Here is a 22,336-nt window from a genome sequence, read left to right as displayed (position 1 = left end):
GATCTGGGGCAATACCAACAGTGTACCGATCAAAAACATTGATAGCAACTTTGAATTCGAGCACAGAATGATCTGGGATTTTGTCAGGCACGGGAATATTAAGCACAGATATAATACTTGACATAGGTTTAACTTTAAATTCTGTGAAGTGACAAATGTGCTCGTGCGGTACTACAACATAGTCAACGACCGATCGCCCTGTAGTACACACATACGTAAAGTCGTTCCTGTCACCAACCCTCCCGTTCAACATACAGAAGTTGACATCACAAAGGAAGTCGATAAACATAGCTCCATAGCTATTTTCATTGCAATCATTGACTGACCTGGGATGTATTTTGTCCACTCCCTCAATGTAATCCATTTGAATTCCACATCTAGCATTGAAATCTCCACACACACAAGATACCTTCATTCTGATATGTGTACACCTGGTGTAGCAAGTCACTGAAGAACAGATCCGGGTCCCTTGCACGAGATGATCCTGCAGGTGGGAGATAGCACGCACATGCACAGAGGGTGATGTCACGGGCTTCTAATTTTAGCCATAAGATATCTTCAATTGTATCATCTAAAACTGATATTTTGAACACTTTGGTTAAGCTGTTCTTGATAAGGAATCCTACGCCTCCTGAGCCCCGTTTAGCTTTCTTGTCAACTTGTTTTCTATTATGACCGAACCATTTATAACCCTCAACTTGTATTTGTTCATCGTCGCGTAAAAATGTTTCACAGAGGGAAATGATATCATATTCACTAGCCTTGATAAGATTTTCTCTGAAAATAGAGTTTTCGTTACTTTTTGTGGACCAACCAGCACAATTCCAATGGCACAGTCGCAAATCCTAATTCTGTGCCTTCCTTTTAAAAATACTGCTGCCTTTAACATAGAATTTGTCTTGTTTATCTAGTTCTTTTACAAGGGTCAAAAGACTAGACTGTGTCTTCAACTCGACAGGAGACATGTTGTTCTCAATGTAGATATTTTCGTATCGCTTGTGTTGCTTTAACTTTGACTTATTTTTCATTATTCTTGATTTCTGCTCAGCATTGCTGACCTGCACAATCACTATGCCTGGTCTTTTACTGGCGCTTTTCTTTCGCTCCACACCAGTAACAGAGATGTCCCCTAATTTAAGACAATCTTTGAAGAGTGCAGACACTTTGTTTTCTGTGATGGTCGTGTTCTTTACTTCATCAGCGAATTCAGGAAAACGAACAGATCATAACAATTTAACTTGGCCAATACAAATTTGAAATTTGAGATAAAACATCACTAGACATGATGATTTACCGATTAAATTGTATTTCTTGTTCTGATTGGCATTGTTTTATATGCAGAGATTAAGATTACCGTGTGTGTTATCTCGTGAACTGAGCCGGAAGTAGCAATCAGCTGAACACGCTTTTCTTGATAACAATAACATAACTTTATTTTTTTTTGATACAATGAGTGGAAGAATTGTATCTAAAACTATTAGTTGATCAGGAATAATTTATTCCAATATCATGTTAGTTGCAGCTTTACTAAATATATGTGAAATAAATTAATAACCATCAGCGTAGCACTTTGGTTCAATTGATCGCTATTGCCGTATATGTTTTCGTATGGAAGAATTTGACCAATCACCGTCGATGCTTCCGCGGCCGCGATTGCGAAAACTTTATGTTGGCATATAATAGTCAAAGTACAACAAATAGGACTTTCAGCGATTCAGTGCATGGCATTTATGATAATTTATGATAATAGCGGTAATATGACCGTGGTTGCTGTACGTTCTTCCTATCACTTCACATGCGATTTCGCCGAAATGAAGTGAAACAATATTGAATGAAATGTTGAATAAAATTAATAAAAAAGATTACAAATATAAATCCAGAAATATTATTAACTCTTTTTACAACCAGACAGTGTAATTACATGATTAATTTGCCTACTTCGGCACGGATTTGCTGACATGGTATTTCCGGTGTTACATGCTCACAGTAATGTGTTTGTGTTGGTGAAAAAAACATCCAAATTCTAGTTATGAAAAACTCGCCTTATACGCAGCCATATGCGGTTTCGGATTCTTACTTGTTTGTACAAAACCAAGAGTAAAAACAAAAACAAAAAAGCAGCCGCCCAATTGCACGATATTTTCAAACGCTATAGCCTGAGAACCAATTTTTTTTCAGCCTAAGCAGAGATTTCTTATGACTATCGAACTGTTTTTTGGCTTTGTTGTATATTTTGTTGACCTGACCACCGCCTGCATCATTTCTACCTACATCACCTGGAGGTATTATTTAGATCAGATTCGCGGCCTAACCATGGGGTTCCCACTTTCTCCAATCCTAACTGAGATCTACATGACCTTCTTTCAACACCAAGCCACATCACCCATCCAACCCATCTGCTGGTGCAGAAAAGTCGGCGCCACCGTATTTATAGGTGTCGTCTCACTTTCTGTACCAGCAGATAGGTTTGTCATCCTAAAACAAGACCAAGACCTGATCTACAACATCTAAATCAAAATACCCCTGAGTCTATTATTTAGGTGTTCCAAGAGCATGTCTGGCACTTTTATTAAGATCAAATCAAAGTAAAGGCGGTAGACAATTTTATGACATCTTATTTGAAATTGGTAATGTACCCCATGTATGCTTTAAATGGCAAAGGCAACTAACAGAGTCTTTGGTTTGGGAGGATATATTTAATCAATATAGAAAATGAACAAGAGACACAAAATTAAAACAATTCCAGTCTAAAGTTATGTATAAGAATATTTATACAAAAGAGCAATTGTGCAAAAAGAAACTCATTGACACTAATATTAGCTCTTTTTGTATGTTTATATTGAATATGACGTTACAAATGGTTCCTGGAGAGAACTGGAATAACAGCTGACGCCGTACTATCAAGATATGTTACTGTATTTGGTATCTATCGTCTGTTTGCAAAGTCGAAAGAAATATTGCAATTACAAGAAACAGACACCTATTTTACTTACAGAACTTGCAGAATTTGCAGATAGCAATCGATAATATATCAAAAGTATTATAATGCGTGTCTATTGCCTCCAAAACGAAGTCTCAAGAGACTAGGACACCTCTTCCCCCATATTCACATAAAGAAATTAATTACATATACAACATTAATGCTGTTTATGTGAAATTGGCATTTCATCTAAAACCAGCAGGCGAATGAGATGTTTGGCAAACCTAATGACTGAAAACAAACGATAAACATACCTCGTTCACAACAAACTCCATATCTGAGAGGAGGACAGTGACAGTAGCCATCGATGAAGCTTCCACCATTAGGGCAGTGTGTCTCACAATATTCCGTCTCCACGGACGTGTTTGGTCGGTGACATCCACTGATACAGTCTGGAATATGAACTCCACAGCACATCTTCCGTGTTCTGGTTCTCACCCCAGCACATGTTCTGGTACAGGAGCTCCACACACCCCAGGACTCCCACTCACAGGCCTGAAGCCCGGGTTCACACACACAGTCCACCACCAGGGGCAGCACCACGGCGACGTACACCTTCAGGAGAGTCATGTCAGCAGTGTGACTGAACCCAAGTATCGTGCGATGGCAACACTTTCCTGAAAAATGGGAAAACAGTGTTATCTTATGGTTTATTCAAATGCGACTGGCGTCGCTGTACACAATGTCCTCACCTGGCCTACACCTCATATCGCCTACACTACTATCAAAACAAATTTATGGATGAGTGCACATCACACTTGTACCCTTATCCCTTAAGTAAAATGAACTCTTCCAACAAGATAACAAAGAATTAAATGACTTTTGATACTGTAATTTCGTTTTGCATATGAGATCATCTTCACAACTCAAATGTTTTCACAACATCAAATATCATAAATACACATGTATTATTATAGCACTGTACATTTATATCCATCCTCATCATGTTTTATAACATTAGCACTACATCATTACTAGCAACATTACTGTAATTTGATGAAATGTCCAACTGCATCCAGAAACTTGATCACTGATCTTCTGCCAGAAGCAAGCTGCTGCTTCAGTCTCTCGATCCTTGCATCTCGGTCTCTGTTAACACGAGCACGAGGTCTCATGGCACCACCCAGTCCAATCTGCCTTCTTGACCACTTATCTGCTGTCTCGATCTTCTTGAGTTCTTTGACAAACTGGAAGATGTTGGGATGGGCTCTCGGCATTCTCTTCTTCAGGCCGTTGTGGAAACCTTCAAGATGGTTGTTGGAGCGTGGACCGGTGTTCTCGTGTTGATTCCACAGGGCTCGAGGGAGCGTGGCATTGAAGTCCACCCATGTGCTTGGGATTCTGGGAGAGGTTGGATGGACTTGGAGCGGTGTCGGTAGAGAGCAGCCTGTACACTGGGTAAGGACGTCATCGTGGCCGCAACATTTTTGTCAGCTCGGTCGAGTTCGGCGTTGTAGATCTGCTGAACAGGGATGATGTCTGTCTTCACTTGCTCCTTCATTCTGGCGATGATGCGGATGTGTTCTACATTCTCGGTAGGTGGGTGACTGTGAGGCTTGGTTGATGTAATATGGTCTCCAATGGTGCTGCATCTGCCATTGCAGCCAGTGGTGATACACTTGCAGTGAACAGCAAGTTACCGCTTGACATTCAGCCTGTACCAGTACAATCTCATTAAAATCAGATCTTAAATCTAGCTACCGCTAAACAAAGATCTGATCGCATTAGGGGTCACGTCAGAACGACCTTTCAAATCCGACCAATCAGAGCGTCGCTTACCAGATCGTGAAAGTGACAGTCGGAATGAGATTCTAATCATGAAGCCTCGAAAACATTTAAAACGGGGTATTCCGAACGATACTTACGGGCTTAACGACTGAATCTATACAACCTAGACCATATATTAGCCATCCGAGAATGTTCTTTTGTTCAGGTTTCAAATTTTTAAGCGAAAATTTGTCAAAATATGTTTCGAAGCGTAGTCGCCAATTTGAAAGTAGTGCCGTAAAGCACGATAGGGCTGCCTTCTGATTGGCTAATGTCGACTGTTAGTAATTCCATTGGTCGGTCAGAGTTTGCGAAAGGTTGGTCTGACGTGACCCGTAATGGGATGTCCTCAGATCTTTGTTAAGCTGCAGCGAGAACTAAGATCTGATTTTAATGAGATTGGTACCAGTTATCCTGTATAAACAGTCAAAACAAACTCAAGCATCAGATACCACTATGAAAACATCGGATAAGTTCAAAGGCTCATGTACTCAGGTCATTAATTCATATTAATGAATGAAATCATTAATGGGTTAATGGACAGTACCATTCTACACAACAGGGGTGTGGAAGTAACCATTTGTATTTAGTGAGCCATATGAGGTGTAGGCGATATAGGGTGGAGGCCAGATGAGGGCAAGCCTATCAGTGACCGTTTCCAGTTGTGGAAACCAACCGTGACAATCCCTCGCCGAGACATATGGATTCGAACGACGCATCATCAACACATAGTACAGATAGTAGCAGTCACAGTCTGTACGTCCCTGTCAACTGAGGCGTATATGATCTACGGTATCCCCGAGAGCAGCCAAGCCAGAAGGCCAGTCCTGACGGCAGAACCTCAACGTCCATGTCTCTTTGCGGTACGTCAATGGAGAAGGGTCTGTTTCACTGATGAGTCACGTTTCCTTCGTCACCGATCTGCTGGCACCGATCTGACTACATACGTCGAGGTGATCGTTGCATCATATCTTCGTAAAGGAGATCGGCCTTATGAACCGGGTTGGTATAACAGCTACAGCAAAGACTCAAATGGTTATAATTGAAGGGAACTTGAACGGTGCGAGATACGAGATATGTGTTAATCACTTAACCTAGCTCACACGCCGTGATAAAACTGTAATATTGTTAAAAGAGGCGTTAAACCCAACTCACTCACTCATCCTTCCACATCCTCCAATAACGTTGCATTCTTATCTTTTCTCGGATATTTAATGCCATTACCAAGGCCCATCATCAAAGTTTAGTGTTTTCAGTGAGGCGTAGGTGTCACTTCAATTCTCAAAAGGTGGACACATTCGTAACTGACTGCATGAACGTGCCTCTGAACCCAATTTTGTGACAAGACTCACTATAGCAGGAGTGCTCTTCATATGTTGGTCGAAACCGTACCTTTAGCCAGCGTCCTTTCCTTGTGATATCATTCAAACATATTATGAACACAAACTAGTAATTTGTTAACACAATAATAGTGGTGCACATGATTAATGTTTAAAGAATGTAACCGAAAGGAATGGCATAAAACTCTTTTGTTGGCACATAATATGTTAGCAACACATAGTCTGGAAGTTAATTTAAGGTACCGACGTTTTCTACAATATCTGAAAAACTATTGGACCTACTCCAGTCAAAGTTGGTATGAGATTATTAAACAGTCATACATAACTGGATAATTCATGTAAAGACAATCGGTGCATGAATAAAAAATCTGTCTGTTTTGCTATCACGATATTTCATCAACAACCAGACCTGAGACATCATGAAATCTAATGCTAACGCCGTGTTCGTGCGTGCGTGATTCCCGTGCAACCTTTCGAGTTGAGTTCAACTGTGTCATATGGCCCTGTGACGCAGGGGTAGCATTATGCATTATGCAGATGGTTGTTACAATGAATACTCGTTCCACCCGTGACGAACAGGTCTGGTTGTTGATGAAATATCGTGATAGCAAAATAGACAGATTTTTTATTCATGCACCGATTGTTTTTAAATGTAACATCCAGTTATGTATGACTGTTTAATAATCTCATACCAACTTTGACTGGAGTAGGTCCAATAGTTTTTCAGATATTGTAGAAAACGTCGGTACCTTAAATTAACTTCCAGACTTGACAAACAATTAGGGCAGTGACCCAATGGCTGGACGTGATGGCATAAACTGTTTTATATGTCTACAGTGGTGATGTTAATATCCTTTCATAATTAATCTTTTCAAAGTAATAGTTACATTGTTGTAATATTATTTTATTGTGAGCTATATCAGTGGCGACATGGAGATATTGTTAAAATTGAAACCCACAACGTTGTGAATGCGTAGTTTTCATGTAACAATGAATCATACTTCTCTACCTCCCAACAAATCCTTAGCGTACTGTATGTTTCATCCTGTAGACAGACACGTCAATTATTCACGCTGTAACAGTGATTTCATTAAGTAAAATACTGGTAGAAAAAGTATCATGCACGTTCGAATGGCTGACGTCAAATCACAGAGAAAATGTAAATATGAGCAAGTCTGTTTTATCATTGTTTGTAATGTTTACAAATTTACATCCAAGAAAATCAGTTTTAGTCAAAGGCTTGCTTGTGCTCAAATATAGACAGTATTCCCAAAACCTCGAAAGTCAACCTGTTTAATACATTGTACCCAACTCTATGTATGAAGTGTATGCGATTGTCGTCGACATCCTATATATGACTTACTCTTCGCTGTTTTGTAACCAGGATGTTAATAACTTCACAGTGACGAGGAAAATACCCATATCTGTCGAAATAGGGAAGGACAGCATGTCATGAAATAATGTGTGTTATCTCTTATTGAGAATAGGATGCGATAAATTACATGTAAATATTTAAATTGTGTGTACATTGTATTGTATAAAAAAGCTATATTAAATCTTTTCCTCCTTTCGAATGTAGCATTGCAGGTATTTATAACAAGTGTGGCAACGTTTTGTCACGTCTAACTTCCCTCTGACATTCTGATTGTTAGATCCGACTGTTGACGATCGGGTGGTTGCTATGGGCACTATTTGCTAACTGTGTGTCAACGCAACCCGATGGCATGGATAGTTGTTCATGCTTCCAATCATGAGTGTTTTCATGCGGCAGTGATGTAGATTCAGGGAATTATATTAAGTTACATTTCTGTTTACACTATCTGCAATAAGATATGTTTATGGGGACAGTATCTTCAGATATTACTGAGAACAGTTCTCTCGTTATGTGATGTAAGTGTTTCAGCATGATGTTGCTATTGAGTTCCAGCACAGTGTACAATGCATGGAAATCACACTGTAAAGAGACACTGCAGGCTCAAATATAGTGTTACCTAAAGCGATGTATCAACTCATGTCATATCACAATGTTTATGCCGTATGGTTAAACATCAACGACTTAAGCCTTACAACCTCAACCAGATTTGCTTACAGGCCAACTCAATAGTCGATGCATGTTTGAGACATACGTCATTCTAACTTTCTTTTTCAATTTCACACGTAAAAATCCAAGTGGCTTATTTAGAGCTGCGATATCGTGTGACTTATCGGGGTATGTTTTCTTTACCTTTTTTTATAGTCCCGTCCAGGTTCGAACTGACCATTACAAGATGAAAATTTGGAACAGCAACACGCCTCCCAGCCTGCCTGACGTGGAGCGACATACACACACTGGGAGAACAGGTGCTTGCAGGCATTATCTTGTATTTCGTGAACCAACATACCTAAGGCACAGCTGGACGAGTGGTTAAGACTTCTCAAATGTGAGTCCTTACCTGTTCTGATAGGCTTGTCATAGGGTCATCTAAAATTTGACCCGATTATGATAAATGATCTTCACCTTGTTCGTGGATTTCTTTGTAACCCATTGTGATTAGGTTTGTTACGAAATCTCCTAGGACATCAGAGTGAAACGCAATCAAGATTAATTATGAAAAGATATTAACATCACCACTAAAGATATATAGAACATTTTATGCCATCCCGTCCAGCCATTGGGTCACTGCCCTAATTGTTGGATCATCTCTCAACAATGCAACATATGTTGCTAACATATAATGTGCCAACAAAAGAGTTTAATGCCATTCCATTCGGTTACAATCTTTAAACATTTATCATGTATACCACTAGTATTGTGTTAACAAATTACTAGTTTGTGTTCATGATATGTTTGTTTTGTATTTTGTTTAGGTTACATGTGCATTTAAGCACAAATGTTTCATTTTTTCTCATTCCTGATTCCTGATAAAACAACTGGATATCGGACAGAGATCAAAGTGGCGTTAAACCCCCCAACACACATAGTCTTATTTACTCACCTGTTCACTATGTTACATACCTTCTAAAGAATTGCAGATATTGTTATTAACCTTTTGCGATTCAACATGCTGGATGTCCTTGAATCATTAAGAATAACAATGTATGTTTGTAAACTGTGACTGAAAAAAATATCCTAGGTTCCCCTAAGATAATTAAATGATCAGTTACAATTTGACCACATTTGCTATATGTGCCTACAAATAACTCTGTTATGTGTAAAAAGACGTCACTTCAGAATAGTAAATGGTTGGTCTCTTACTTGGTTTGAGGTGGGCAGTAGGAGACCAGAATAGCATCAACGTAAACAATAGTAAGAACAAAATAATTCATGAATATAAAATGTACGCATGATAACATGGGTTATATGTTAGCCGATAAACGGTAAAGAGACAAAGAATAAATTCATATATACTCAACAACAAAAGTTCCTGTGACACCAATATTTTAGTGTATTTTTGAAACAAGTAAAGTTTGGTTTTCAATATTGTAGTACATGTATGGAATCAAGTCACAAAAACGCAACTGATACAGAAATGCATGCATTGCATGCAAAAGTTTACTTTTATGCAAGCCCCATGCAATTCACTACCCAAGAATGGGTATAAAAACATGTGCGTAAACGGGATTCCATATGCATTGTTTAGTATCGTGCTGACAACACCCACTCCGAAAAACAACAAAATTACGCAATTGTTCAACATTACGAAATGCCACGCCTGTCCGAAAATGAGGGTCTGCGGGCCACTGGTATGCTTGAAGCAGGATTGAGTCAACGTGATTTTGCAAGACAATTAACGTCCACAGAAACACCATTTGGTTTTGATGGCAACGTTGGCAACAGACGAATGCAATCAGAGACCATCCTCGAAGTGGCAGGCCACGCGTAACCAAAAATCGACAAGACAACTGGATTCGAACAACACACCTACGAAATCGATTCCAGCCAGCAACAGTGACTACAAGAAGCATCCCTGGCCTTCGACGAATATCTTCACAAACCGTACGTCGCCGCCTCAGACGTGCAGGGATTGTCGCCAGAAGACCCGCCAGACGTCCCATTTTGAAAGGAAACCACCGTCAAGTACGTCTAACAAATATAGTTGATCATATGATCAAGGCCGCTGGCGTTGCCTAGTGGTAAAAGCGTTCGCTCCTCGTGCCGAAAGTCCAGGTTCGATTTTCTGCATATCATAGGCACAATGTGGGAATCCCCCGCCGTGATATTGCTGGAATATTGCTAAGGCGGCGTTAAATCCGACTCACTCACAAACTCTCATATATCACTGTGCCATTGCTAACCAAGGTTCTGCAGATGGCACCGGAGTATGTCAAGATTCAACTCTCGGTTGGTCTTCTTCCATCATATCTCACTAGGTGGCGCTACTGGCCTCACTAGGTCGTTCATTCATCCACAGGGCTGTGAACATGAATGGCGGCACTTTCTTAAAGCGGTTGTCAAGTAGAGGGCTATGTCATAGGAAGTTGACCTCAACCGATTCCAGCAGTCCTGCTTTTATCCGATCCATTGACCAAAGTTTGTGGCTCTGTGACAATACGTACAAAAGAAAATCTTTGTACAGGTGATGCAATGGGCTATTCATGACATATCACAGGCTTTTACGGATTGTGAATCGGCCTCGCGATGTCTAATCCGTTGTCTTCGCATAAATATTAACATATCTTCGAGATCTGTCTGAATGAATGGCGTGACAACATTCAAGAAGTACGTTAACGGTTATGTGAAATATTACAAAGATTCCACCACAGAAGACAAATCGTTTGATAGGCATTACTTAGAAGTTGACGGATGACAAGATAGACACAATTTTTTTTATGGATAACAACTTCTTTAATACTGTAAAAGGCGACGTTTCGGTATAGATCCTTATACCGTTGTCAAGCAAGACTGAATGAGGGACATAGTGTAGAATATATATATAGCAAGTGGATGATAACAATAGAGGATTAACAGTAACAACAAGGGCATACATGAGTGGGATAAGCCGTTTAGGAGGGTTCTTGTGGATTTTGATGGTGGCTCTGGCATAGGGTGCCTGGGGGTGGTTGATGGAGAGTTGGTGGTGAAGAGCTTGGGTAATTTCAAAGTTGTCTTTAAGTTGTTTGAGGAGGGTTTTATGTTGGCGGAGGAGTTTGGCGATTGGGTCCTTCTTGATCTTGGAGTAGGTGGTGGGATCTTGGAGGATGTTGTTCACTAGCTCATGGAAGTGGTCAGTGTCCATGATGACTGTGGCCTTGCCCTTGTCAGCAGGGGCAATCTTGATGGTGTTGTCATCCCGGAGTTGTTTTATGGCTTTTGTCTCAGCTCTGGTGAGGTTGGGGGTTTGTGGTTTGGCTTTGGCAAGGATGTCACAGATCTGGTGACGTAGGTAGTCAACCTTACCTCCTGGTGCCAGTTGCTGAAGCCCTTTCTCGATGTTGGAGATGAAGTCATCGTGGTTCCGTAGTGGTCTGGTGGGGATGTATTTCAGGCCTTTGGACAGGACGTTGGTCTGATCTGTAGTAAGTGACTTTTTGCTGAGGTTGATGACTGTCTTACAGTGGTGCTGTTTTATTTTAAGTTGACTAGGGGTGTTGGTTTGGGGCTTTTCGGTGAGGAGGTGTTGAAACTTGTCGATGTGGTTGGCTTTGGTCTTCGTGAGTGCTCGACCAGTATGAGCTTTGAGACACCACGTTTTTATTTCACGATAAAACATTTATCCGCCGTAGAAAATGTATGTTGTTCTAGGGGATACTTCTTCAATATACAACACAACTCCGTCTGCGGGTCCACAACGTTTTAATGTGCATGGGAGCTGTACTAGTTGTTTCGTGTTCAGCTCCCAGATCTTAACTCCTAGCTTGCGCCGGTCTATCTGCATATATCTCTTTCTCATATATCAAGCCATCAATTTGGAACCACGGTGACAACACAGGTCCAAGGACAAACAATCGTCTAGGAGGATCGCACAGTCACCTCAACAAGACGGTCCAGCGTGCCCATCCTAACATCTTCGCCTTGATCTGCCTTGACCAAAGATTGCAGAAACTGAAAGATCAGCTATCAAATGGACAGAAAAGCCCCCTTGAATTCCTAGATGCTGCTGGTCACATCATTAAGCTTGATTGAGTGAAAGACATGATCAATGGAGAGTGACAAGTTTTTAATGTGCTATGGTAATGAGTGAGACATTTAATCAATATTTATTATTTTCTGACGTAGTGATGTGCTATTTTAATGAGTGAGTTAATAGAATAGTGATCACTTATGAAGGGGTTTTTCTTCTAGTGCGAGAGTCCATTCCTACTGAAGGTAATGGGAGCTCATTAATGACAGCCACTGGTGCATAACATTGTTTTGATAATACTGTAGGCAACGTGCGCTGTAGGCGATAGTAGACCTAACCACTTAGTCCTGTGATGTTGGTGTCCTTTGGCATTAATGAACCTGTAAGTATACTAGCCACATAAAGAAACTGTGCACGGAGAAAATATATTCTGGATTGAAATCAAAATGATGCAGACGCTGTAGCAGCTGAATGATCGGACCATAAGAAAATGTCAACGGGACCTGAACAACATCTGTTACGATGACGTCAGAAGATCAAAATGGAGTAAGGGGTCAAACGACAAAGTCACAAAGTCAATAACAGGTATGACCACCCTGTGCGTGAATCACATCAGTGCATCGGCGACGCATGATGTCCACCAAATGGGCATGGTTGGTTGGTTTGTTGTTTAACGCCGCACTCAGCAATATTCCAGCTATATGACGGCGGTCTGTAAATAATCGTGTCTGGACCAGACAATCCAGTGATTGAAAACATGAGCATCGATCCACGCAATTGGGATCGATGACATGCATCAACCAAGTCAGCGAGCCTGACCACCCGATCCCGTTAGTCGCCTTTTACGACAAGCATAGTCACCTTTTACGGCAAGCATGGGTTGCTGAAGACCTATTCTACCCCGGAATCTTCACGGGTCCAAATGGGCATGGAAGGCCTTGGGAATGGCCTGCCATATCCTCCTCAAATCCTGTGCCAAGTCACGGACGTTATCTGGAGGATGTGGAAGACGACGCAGACGGCGCTCCATTTCATCCCACACATGCTCTATTGGGGAGAGATCTGGAGAATTTGCAGGCCATGGCATTAACATGACATTGATATGGTGAAGGAAATCCATTGCGACCCTAGCCGTGTGAGGACGAGCGTTGTCCTGTTGAAATGTCAATCCCTGGCCATGATGTTGCAGGAAAGGAATGACCACAGGCCTCAGAATCTGATCTCTGTAGCCAACACCGGTGAGATTGCCCTGAACAACCACCAAAGGGGTTCGTTGCCGTGCTGTTATCCCACCCCAAATCACCACAGAGCCACCTTCAAAACGATTCCTCTCCACGATACAGTTGCGTGCATAACGTTCTCCCAAACGCCGGTAGACACGTTGGCGCCCGTCACTGTGGGAAATTTTGAACCTCGATTCATCTGTAAAGACAACATTTCTCCACCATATTCGAGGTTGGCGAACATGATTTCGACACCATCTTAGACGGTTGACGCGATGACGGTGTGTCAGGTTTGGACGTATGGCAGGGCGTTGTGGTCGAATCACGTACTGACGTAAACGATTCCTGACAGTGTTGGGATGGATACGGCGCAGTCCAGGAATTGTCTGGGACGTCGTTACTGCCGTTTGGAACCTGTGTCGGAGATGTGTAACTCGAATCCATCTGTCCTGTCTTGGCGTCGTTACTCGGGGACGTCCTGAACGTGGGTGGTCGGCAACGTCATTTGTGTTCTGATAACGCCTCACCAATGCCGATATCGTGTTACGATGGCATTGGAAATGTGTTGCCACCTGTTGTTGCCTCATTCCCGCTCGGATCATTCCAATGGCTTCATGACGCTGTGCAGCTGTCAATCTTGGCATGATTTGCTTGTGATATGCTTGTGTCTGCGCCTGAGAATTTTTGAATTTTTGAATGACCACAGATCATGCTTTCCAAAGTGACAGCGAATTTTGAGTTGCACATGCTGTGTACAGCTGCACAGGATGCACGTGCAGTAACACATTGCACGTCCATAGGCCCCCATTAATGACGTCATATCGCATGGCACGTGCATGAGCGCTTGAATGTCTCCAATAATTGCTGTGTTCAAACCTATATTTCATATATGGACGGTGTGCCCTTATATCTATATTTTCTCCGTGCACAGTTTCTTTATGTGGCTAGTATAGATACACACGGGTGGATTGAGGCATTCGTACTTGGTATGAATAGATGAATTACAATTCTTTCTTAACCGTGTGCGAAATACGCATAATGTCGGAAAGAGCAATTTAAATCCCCAATCCCCAACTTGCCATTTATACTTGCATCACTGTGTAGATTCTTTTATATTTTAATGACGTAAATCATGTAAAAATACGTCACTCAACCAGTTCATGTACTCAACCATTTCCACAATTATTTTCACAAAAGATCTAAGATTGAAAACAGTTATCAAGATATATTGTACATAGCTTCAAAAGTACATAATCTTTACATTGAAACTGCATCCTTGATGTACTATTCTGTATTGTATGACATAAGATATATGCTCCAGTTTAATTTATGAGAAATAAACATAATTTAGTTTGCACCCAACCATACCGTGCTGAAATATACAGACCAACGAAGCTTTTCAAAGTAGAAATTAAGCAAACCGAATATTTATCAAATTGGTTATTGCTCGAGCATAAGCATAAAAAACAAGCACTTTAATCGGAAATATATTTACATGTCATATATGCACCCGGATGCTCAAAATCACAATACAAATGCTAATATCCAATATTTGTGTTCCAGCGAGAGAATACCAAATAGACAAGGACAAAACCAGCTCTACAGACACAGACTCTCTCAAAGGCAACAAGGTGCAGGCTATATTATTTGGATATTACTTATTCTATTAAGGAATTGTCAAAATCAGCAAATAGAGCTCTTGGTGTTCTTATCTGTAGATTTATCTGTCATTTTCAGTTTTTAATAAATTGTATGATAATCTTGTTCAGCCTATACATTCCTACGGTTCGGCTATCAGGGGCCTCAAGCAATTCAGCTGTATTAATTTTGTTCAAAACAGAGCTGCTCGTTTCTTCCTTGCGGTTAATAACAAAACTCACAATCTGTCAGTCCGTGGCGAATTAGGATGGACAAGCCCACTTACAAAACAGCATATTAAAATATTTCGTTTTTGGCCGCGAATTCAAGCGGTCGATCCCAATAAATTTCTTTGTTGGATTAGTAAATGGTCCACACAATTTCGTAAACACTGGGTAAACAATGTTTTAATATAAATTTGCTTAATAGTTTAGTTCTAACTGTCTCTGACGGTCTGCATTTAACCCAATTCGATTTTACCCGTCTAAAATATAAGTTATTAGCGTTAGATGAGCATAATTGGTATTCAGAATTGTGGAATGAGAGAGGTTTCCAAAATGGAAATAAGCTTCGTACTTATCCATTGTTCAAACACTCGCTGTCTGCTGAACCCGATGTTACATGTATTATGAACAGGTCTCATCGTAGTATCCTAAGTAAGTTACGCTGCGGCACATTACCCTTACAAGTTGAAATTGGTAGATTTTCTATACCTATCACGCCTTTACAGGATAGAATTTGTAAATTATGTAATAATAAAGCTGTAGAAGATACATTGTCTCATTAACTGTCCATTTTATTCTGACTTATGATATGATTTATGGTCGAGAATTATAAAGTCTGATCCTATATTTATTTCATTTTCTCCTGTGGACCAGACAGTGTTCTTAATGAACTGTAACACATATATAAAACCTCTTGCCGCACTTATGTAAAAAAAATCTTTGCACGTAGGCAACATTTCCTTACCTTACAGTAACTCATTTATAACGGGTTTTGCAAACCTATAAGTAATAATTCTTTTATATAAATAATGTTTTTCATTGTCCATTGTGTCTCATCTGCCTTTTATGGCCTCATGTTGTGTGTATATTGAGTCAACTTAAAAACTTCACATATTTAAAAGTAATTCCATGTATGAGATACAACGGACAAATGAATCAGAGAAGGTAATTTTTAATCATTAATGTCCAAAGAAGGATTTTAACGGTGGTAACCATAATTTGTTCCAAGCACCTACGGTATTCGGTTATAACATCAACAGTTTAAATCATAAGTCCCAAGCACGAGAATCTGATGGCACACAAGTTCAGTAGCGTGTATGGCCACCATGTGCGTTGACAACTGCACCACAACGCCTCCGCGTGGACCTTGAGATGCTTGTGAACAAATGATTGGGAAGACGACCCATTGTTGTTGCAAAATGGTGCCAAGATCTTGCAAATTCTGTGGTTGGCTCTAGAGAGTGCGCAGACTTCTGCCAAGAGCATCCCAGACGTGTTCGATGGGATTGAGGTCGGGATCTGGCATTGTCGTGTTGGAAGATCAAACCGGGTCCATGTGCTGCCATAAAAGGCAGAAGTTCTGGTACCGTACATGGTCGCGGTAAGCAGCAGCTTTGAGGTTGCCACGGATGACAAGAAGCCCGGAACGTGCATTGCCACAGAAAGCACCCCACACCATGACACTTCCGCCTCGAAATCTGTCAACATCCTGTACACAACACTGGGCGTAACGTTCATGGCGGGGCCTCCACACCCTAGGCCTACCATCAGCAAATCGAAGATTAAATCGGGATTCATCACTGAAAACGACTTGATTCCAATTCTTTCATCGTAATTTATAAGTGTCGCTGTGCCGACAATTGACGTTGACGTCTGTGTAATTGAGTCAGAATCGGCCCGCAGTATGGCCGTCCGGCTTGAAGCTGAGAAGTTCTCAGACGGTTTCGAACAGTTTGCGCACTCTGTCTACCCCTAAACAGTTCATTTCTGGTTGTTGTAGCCGTCAAAACTCGGTCACGGAGGTGACGTAAGATAATCTGACGACCCACTGCATGTGACGTCACACGTGGTCGACCTGGCCGAGGGCGATCAGCGCTGGTACCCGTTTGCTGTAGACGCGTCTGTAAATCATAAATAGTCCTCGACTACAACCCATCGTCCTTGCGACTTCAGCTACGGACGTTTCCGCCTGCAACATGCCGATGGCACGTTCACGTTGCACATTTTAAAGGCGTGGCATGACAAATGACCGTAAAGACTTCTGTTTTCTTGTCTTTTTTAATGACTGTTAACAAGTATGGCTGAAAACACGTGCGGTATTATTGGCACGTGACCAGTTGAACGTGAAAAATCACTTGCCACTATAGTGCTGTGCACATGATTTTGATCGATTCACCTGCACCAAAACGGGTGTTATCCGGGACCACAATGATAACTGGTCAAAATGTTAAAATTTTAGGATTATGGAGTTTTTAATTTGGGTCAGTATACTTCCACCACCCACCTTGTCCGCCTCACCAGGTATACCCACGACGACCCCAGAGTTTTCTACCCTAGTTCACGACATCATGGCTGCCACCTTTTTTTCGAAACAAGACTTTTACATGACCTTTAACCAGTGATGCCTCCATGGACATCTATCCAAACAACACCGTCAATGCATATGAAATCAAGTCGCCTTATCCTCTGCATCTGGACCGCCAACAGTGGGAGGTGGACGTCAGCGAAATTGTCGCCCCACCCTTTGACTGGTTTGCGCTGAACCTCAAACTGAAAAAAAACAACCTTGTGTATGAAAGCGCCGGGAGCGCTATACCCCAGACAAAGTATGGACTCCTCCGTTACGAAAGCAAGAAGACCCGTGAAGATTCCGGGGTCTTTAGCAACCCATGCTTGCCGTAAAAGGTGATTATGCTTGTCGTAAAAGGCGACTAACGGGATCTAGTGGTCAGGCTCGCTGACTTGGTTGATGCATGTCATCGGTCCCAATTGCGTGGATCGATGCTCATGATATTAATCACTGGATTGTCTGGTCATGATATTAATCACTGGATTATTTACAGACCGCCGTCATATAGCTGGAATATCGCTGAGTGCGGCGTTAAACAACCAACCAACCAACCAACTAACGAAAGCAAGGAGATTCCTATTGAGATAGGCGTATGTTCTTTTGCAGATTTGGTGAAAACCCTCAATTCAGGAACGTATTTATGGCTGTCTTGAAAGAACAGTCCTCAGACGGTGTCCAAAGTGATGGGAGACGGTCTGTCATTGCTGACAGGTATCCTCAAGAAAGTCTACAATTTGACATGCTCGGAGATGGAAAGGAGCGATTCCACGCCCCTGAAGTAGTAGCACTCCATTCGGGCGAATCGCTCCATTCCACAGAAGTGATCAAGTCCACTCTCGAGAATCCTCGGATTTGTTCAACTACGGGTACCGCTCCTCGATGAGGAGCACAATAAAACCGACACAGAGACGCCCGTTCCCTTGAATGCTTTGGTCCAGTGGCAAGTGGGGGCCACTCCCTTATTAGGTGGGTGTGTGGAAATCACAGGTGATACAAAAGCTAATCGTCTCTCAGGATTTGATAATGTGTACATTTACACCGACCCTGGTCAAAGATCAAATTGTAGGCAATACGATGACTCCATTGCTGATCCACGTGCCCGTGTCAAAGATGATGATGCAAGACAGTGTGGTGATTAAAAGCCCTCAGCACAATCGCTACCTCGGACTGCGTCATGGTTCCTTTGACGGTTTTAAACTCTATATCATGGACGACACAGGGCGACCAGTGCCATATCAAATGGGGAAAGTCATCGTGACACTTCACTTCAGACGTCGCTACTAACGCAGAAGCAACTTGTTGGGACACACGTTGGCACACAAGTTTTATCGAGGACAGTTCGATCAGCTTGGGAGTGGCATAAAAGTATACAAAGGATGGTATCATCAACGTGGAAGTGGCCTCGGAAGTATCTTGAAGATGGCGTTGCCTTTCCTTAAATCTGCTGGAACATCGGTGCTCAAGATGGGTAAAAAGATCCTGCCTGGGTTGGTTAGTGATGTGGTTGCAGGCAAACGCAAATGGTCAGAGGGTCTGAAACATCGTGGCACAGCAGCCCTGATGGATGTCTTTGAAGAAAGTGAGGAGCAAAGACCCCCTAAAAGACGTAAAGTCGTCCCAACCACCACTACCACTCACCAGAAACAGCGTAAAAAGGAAAGAAAAATGATTCAAAGGCCAGTCCTCATCAGACTTCCAACCTGACCAGACGTCCTTCAAGGTAGAGAAAAGGGAGAAACATCCATCATCATGATGCGCCGAGATGCTTGCGGATGTTCAAAAGCCTGGTTGGCACTCACCCTTACAGAGCCTACTTGGAAACCCTTCTGAGTTATGGTACAGGAGCCAAAACATCTCACCTTCAATGTCCTGGATGGTTTGCCAACGATGCTGGTAAAATGAACGCCTTCAATCCTGGTGCAGATGTGAACGCAAGAAACACAGGCATCAGAACTCGACGCGATCTCATTGTGCTCACCAAGGAAGTGGAACTGACAGGGCGTCTACACTGTGACCTGTTTCTTCAAGACTGTTAACTGGTGGATTATCTTCAATTAGCTTTGCGGGATAATGTTGATGCAGTAGGAAACTCTTAGGTTCAGCAAGGCGGGTAGTTTTAACGTCATTCCCGGAAACAATGGTACAAATACGTCTTGCGAGACAGTAAGGGATATTTCTTTTTGTATGATACGGGTGACATGATCCAAAATCTTTAAATAGACAAGTACTGATACTGATAGCACCAATATTTGGATTTTGGATCATGTCACCCATGATCACCATTAGCATTGATCACTGCCACACATCTCCTGTACATTGAGTGGATCAGACGATTTGTGAAGGCCCTAGGGATCCTCCTGCACACATCCAGAGCAGCTGTGCGTAGTTCATCGGCAGTTGTAGGGACTGGGCGCGCATAGTGCACACGCCTTTGAACCTCATCCCACAAGTGTTCGATGGGGTTCAGCTCAGGGCTGAGGGTTGGCCACGGTAGAACACGGATGTTGTGTTGTTGCAGAAAGGCCATGGTAGCTCTGGCAACATGGGAACGTGCGTTGTCCTGCTGGAAAATGTGTTGTTGATGTTGTGCAAAAAATGGAACAACGTTGGGTCTGATCACTTGGTCGATATACCGCTGAGCAGTGACGCCGTGTCCCCGACCTTGACCAACATTCAGAAAGCACATGGGTCCAAGTCTCGCATTAATTCCAATCCCTGCCCATATCATGACGCTAGGTCCACACCAAGGATCCTTTTCCACAACGTGGTGGTCGGCGACATCTGAGGTTGTTGGAACGGAGACGTCGGATCACAGTGTCCCGGCTAATGTGTCGATTATGTGTTCTTATGGTCTGTCGAGCACTTTCACTTGGAGTTAGAAACGGATGTCGCTGGTGTTGACGGGTAATCTGCCGATCTTGTCGAGGTGTGGGGACCCTAGGACGACCGCTCCGAGGAAGGTCATCTGTGGTCTGTGTAGCATTGTATCGATGCAGGAGACGGTAAATTGTGGTTATGTTAACGTTGATATGACGGGCAACATCTTGGACAGACTCTCCAGCTTCCAAACGTCCGATAGCCTGGTTTTTCTGAATTTGAGTAAGGCGTGGCATTGTTCATCAAGGAGTTGTAGGTCCAAGAAACGGCCACAGTTTTATACCTCTTCAGTTCGTGACAGTTCGTGCATTTTCGATTTCGCGAGAAATGGGTGCATGATACCCACATAGTCATTGAAATGGTGCGTTTTCGCGATTCGTTTTTTATGTTGCGTTTTTACTCGGGGCAGCCAAAAATATTGATAACACCATATACTGAGTACATGAGGGACTGCTATGTCATGCATTTCAACTAATATCCTGAGAACTAAATCTAACAATATAGCTTATGTCATTCACAAACAATCTTTGCACACTGTAGCCATTGAAGCTGGGGTCTCAGGCAGTGTATTGTGTAGTAATTCAAGACTGTGAGTTCAGATTGTTTCATAACTTGAGCCTTATCATCATCTCATAAGTAATCTAATATGATCTCTGTTTTTAAGTAGCGGTTAGCACCTCATCTCCCCCAAAAACACATGCAAACGTCGATCGAATGGATCGCGCGTATTGTTTGTGCTAAAGTCACTTGGACATTGTTTAGCTTCATAAACTGTTCATAAGAAACATGTCAGACAGCTTTGACGACTTAGTCTTATGAGATGATGTAAACATTAGGGGAAATGATCTCAAGTAAATACAGAAACAGAGGGTCTAAAATTGCCACAGTGTTAAGCCCGAAAGTCTATTTAGAATTTAAATTGCGATTAAGCAAGTAGAGCGTCGCGAGAGAACAAGATAACAAATCTTAACAAAACTTACCTGCCAAACAAGTTCTAGTTCGTAAGTATCCGTAAGCCTAACAACTGCATGATTCCCAATTAGATTAGAATGTCATAAACTGTGATGAACGCAGCGCGTGTTCGATGAAGGAAATACAGCCCCTCAGACCTTTGTTTACTGAATACACCTTGACCTATGTTCAGTTATATAAGATATTGAAGCTACATGGCCGCCCATAGTTTCGAGGACAGGTCTGGGCTACACTTCATGGTTTCATGCTCAACAAATATATATGAATGTATATGATGCCTCATCTTGATGTGCTTTAATAATGCAATTCGACAAAAAAGATGTACATATGCCTCGACAACATTTTTCACACATGAATGAGTTCAACCTTGGTAGGCAACTAGTACAGGTAAACATGGCTATTGAAGCTCATGTGTGTCAGGTTGCCCTAACCTCGCCGTCACATATGTACACAAAACAAGTGCATTGTCTAAACTAGGCTACATATGCATTGCTTCAGCCGTTTCAATAATGCAGTGCGCTGTCAAAGCATGATGTGTAGGTCTGTACAGCACAATGTATTTTCATAAATCACATTTTTTGCTATTCATTTTACATATGCCTCGGTAGAATTGCGGAAGGGGTAGGACTTCTGGTCAGTGAACAAGGTATTTAGATATCCAGAAACTCGTTTATCCGGACACCATTTTAGAAAAAAGCAATTGTCCGGATAAGCAAGGTTCGACTGTATAGCGCGTGATACATGACAAAACAGATGTCTTAGGGCCTGATTCGCACTTGCTGAAGGGATACCAATGGACCCTGATCATAATAATTGGTTGCTTATATATATGTATCCACGTCACGCACACCAAGAACAAGTGCACTTTTTTGAATATTACTAATATTACATGAATGTTACTGAGCAGTCAGTGAGAGTTTATAT

At 41.9% G+C, this 22,336-nt stretch overlaps 1 protein-coding gene across 1 annotated transcript in view; it reads right to left on the bottom strand.

Annotated features, from left to right (window-relative positions):
* LOC139456139 (A disintegrin and metalloproteinase with thrombospondin motifs adt-2-like) overlaps positions 1 to 21,611 on the bottom strand; it is a 34,515-nt gene extending 12,904 nt beyond the window's left edge. Inside the window, exons 1-2 of the mRNA XM_071237676.1 lie at positions 21,421 to 21,611; positions 3,235 to 3,597 (exon numbers count right to left, since the gene is read on the bottom strand). Of these exons, the coding sequence (XP_071093777.1) occupies positions 3,235 to 3,550 (316 nt within the window). The 5' untranslated portion in view covers positions 3,551 to 3,597; positions 21,421 to 21,611. The remainder of the gene's footprint in view (positions 1 to 3,234; positions 3,598 to 21,420) is intronic.
* Between the last annotated feature and the right edge of the window lie 725 nt (positions 21,612 to 22,336).

Source organism: Haliotis cracherodii, unplaced genomic scaffold (genome assembly GCF_022045235.1).
Source record: "Haliotis cracherodii isolate W230 unplaced genomic scaffold, xgHalCrac1.p SCAF_11, whole genome shotgun sequence".
Lineage (NCBI taxonomy): Eukaryota > Metazoa > Mollusca > Gastropoda > Lepetellida > Haliotidae > Haliotis > Haliotis cracherodii.
This window is presented reverse-complemented; position numbering and strand designations above follow the sequence as displayed.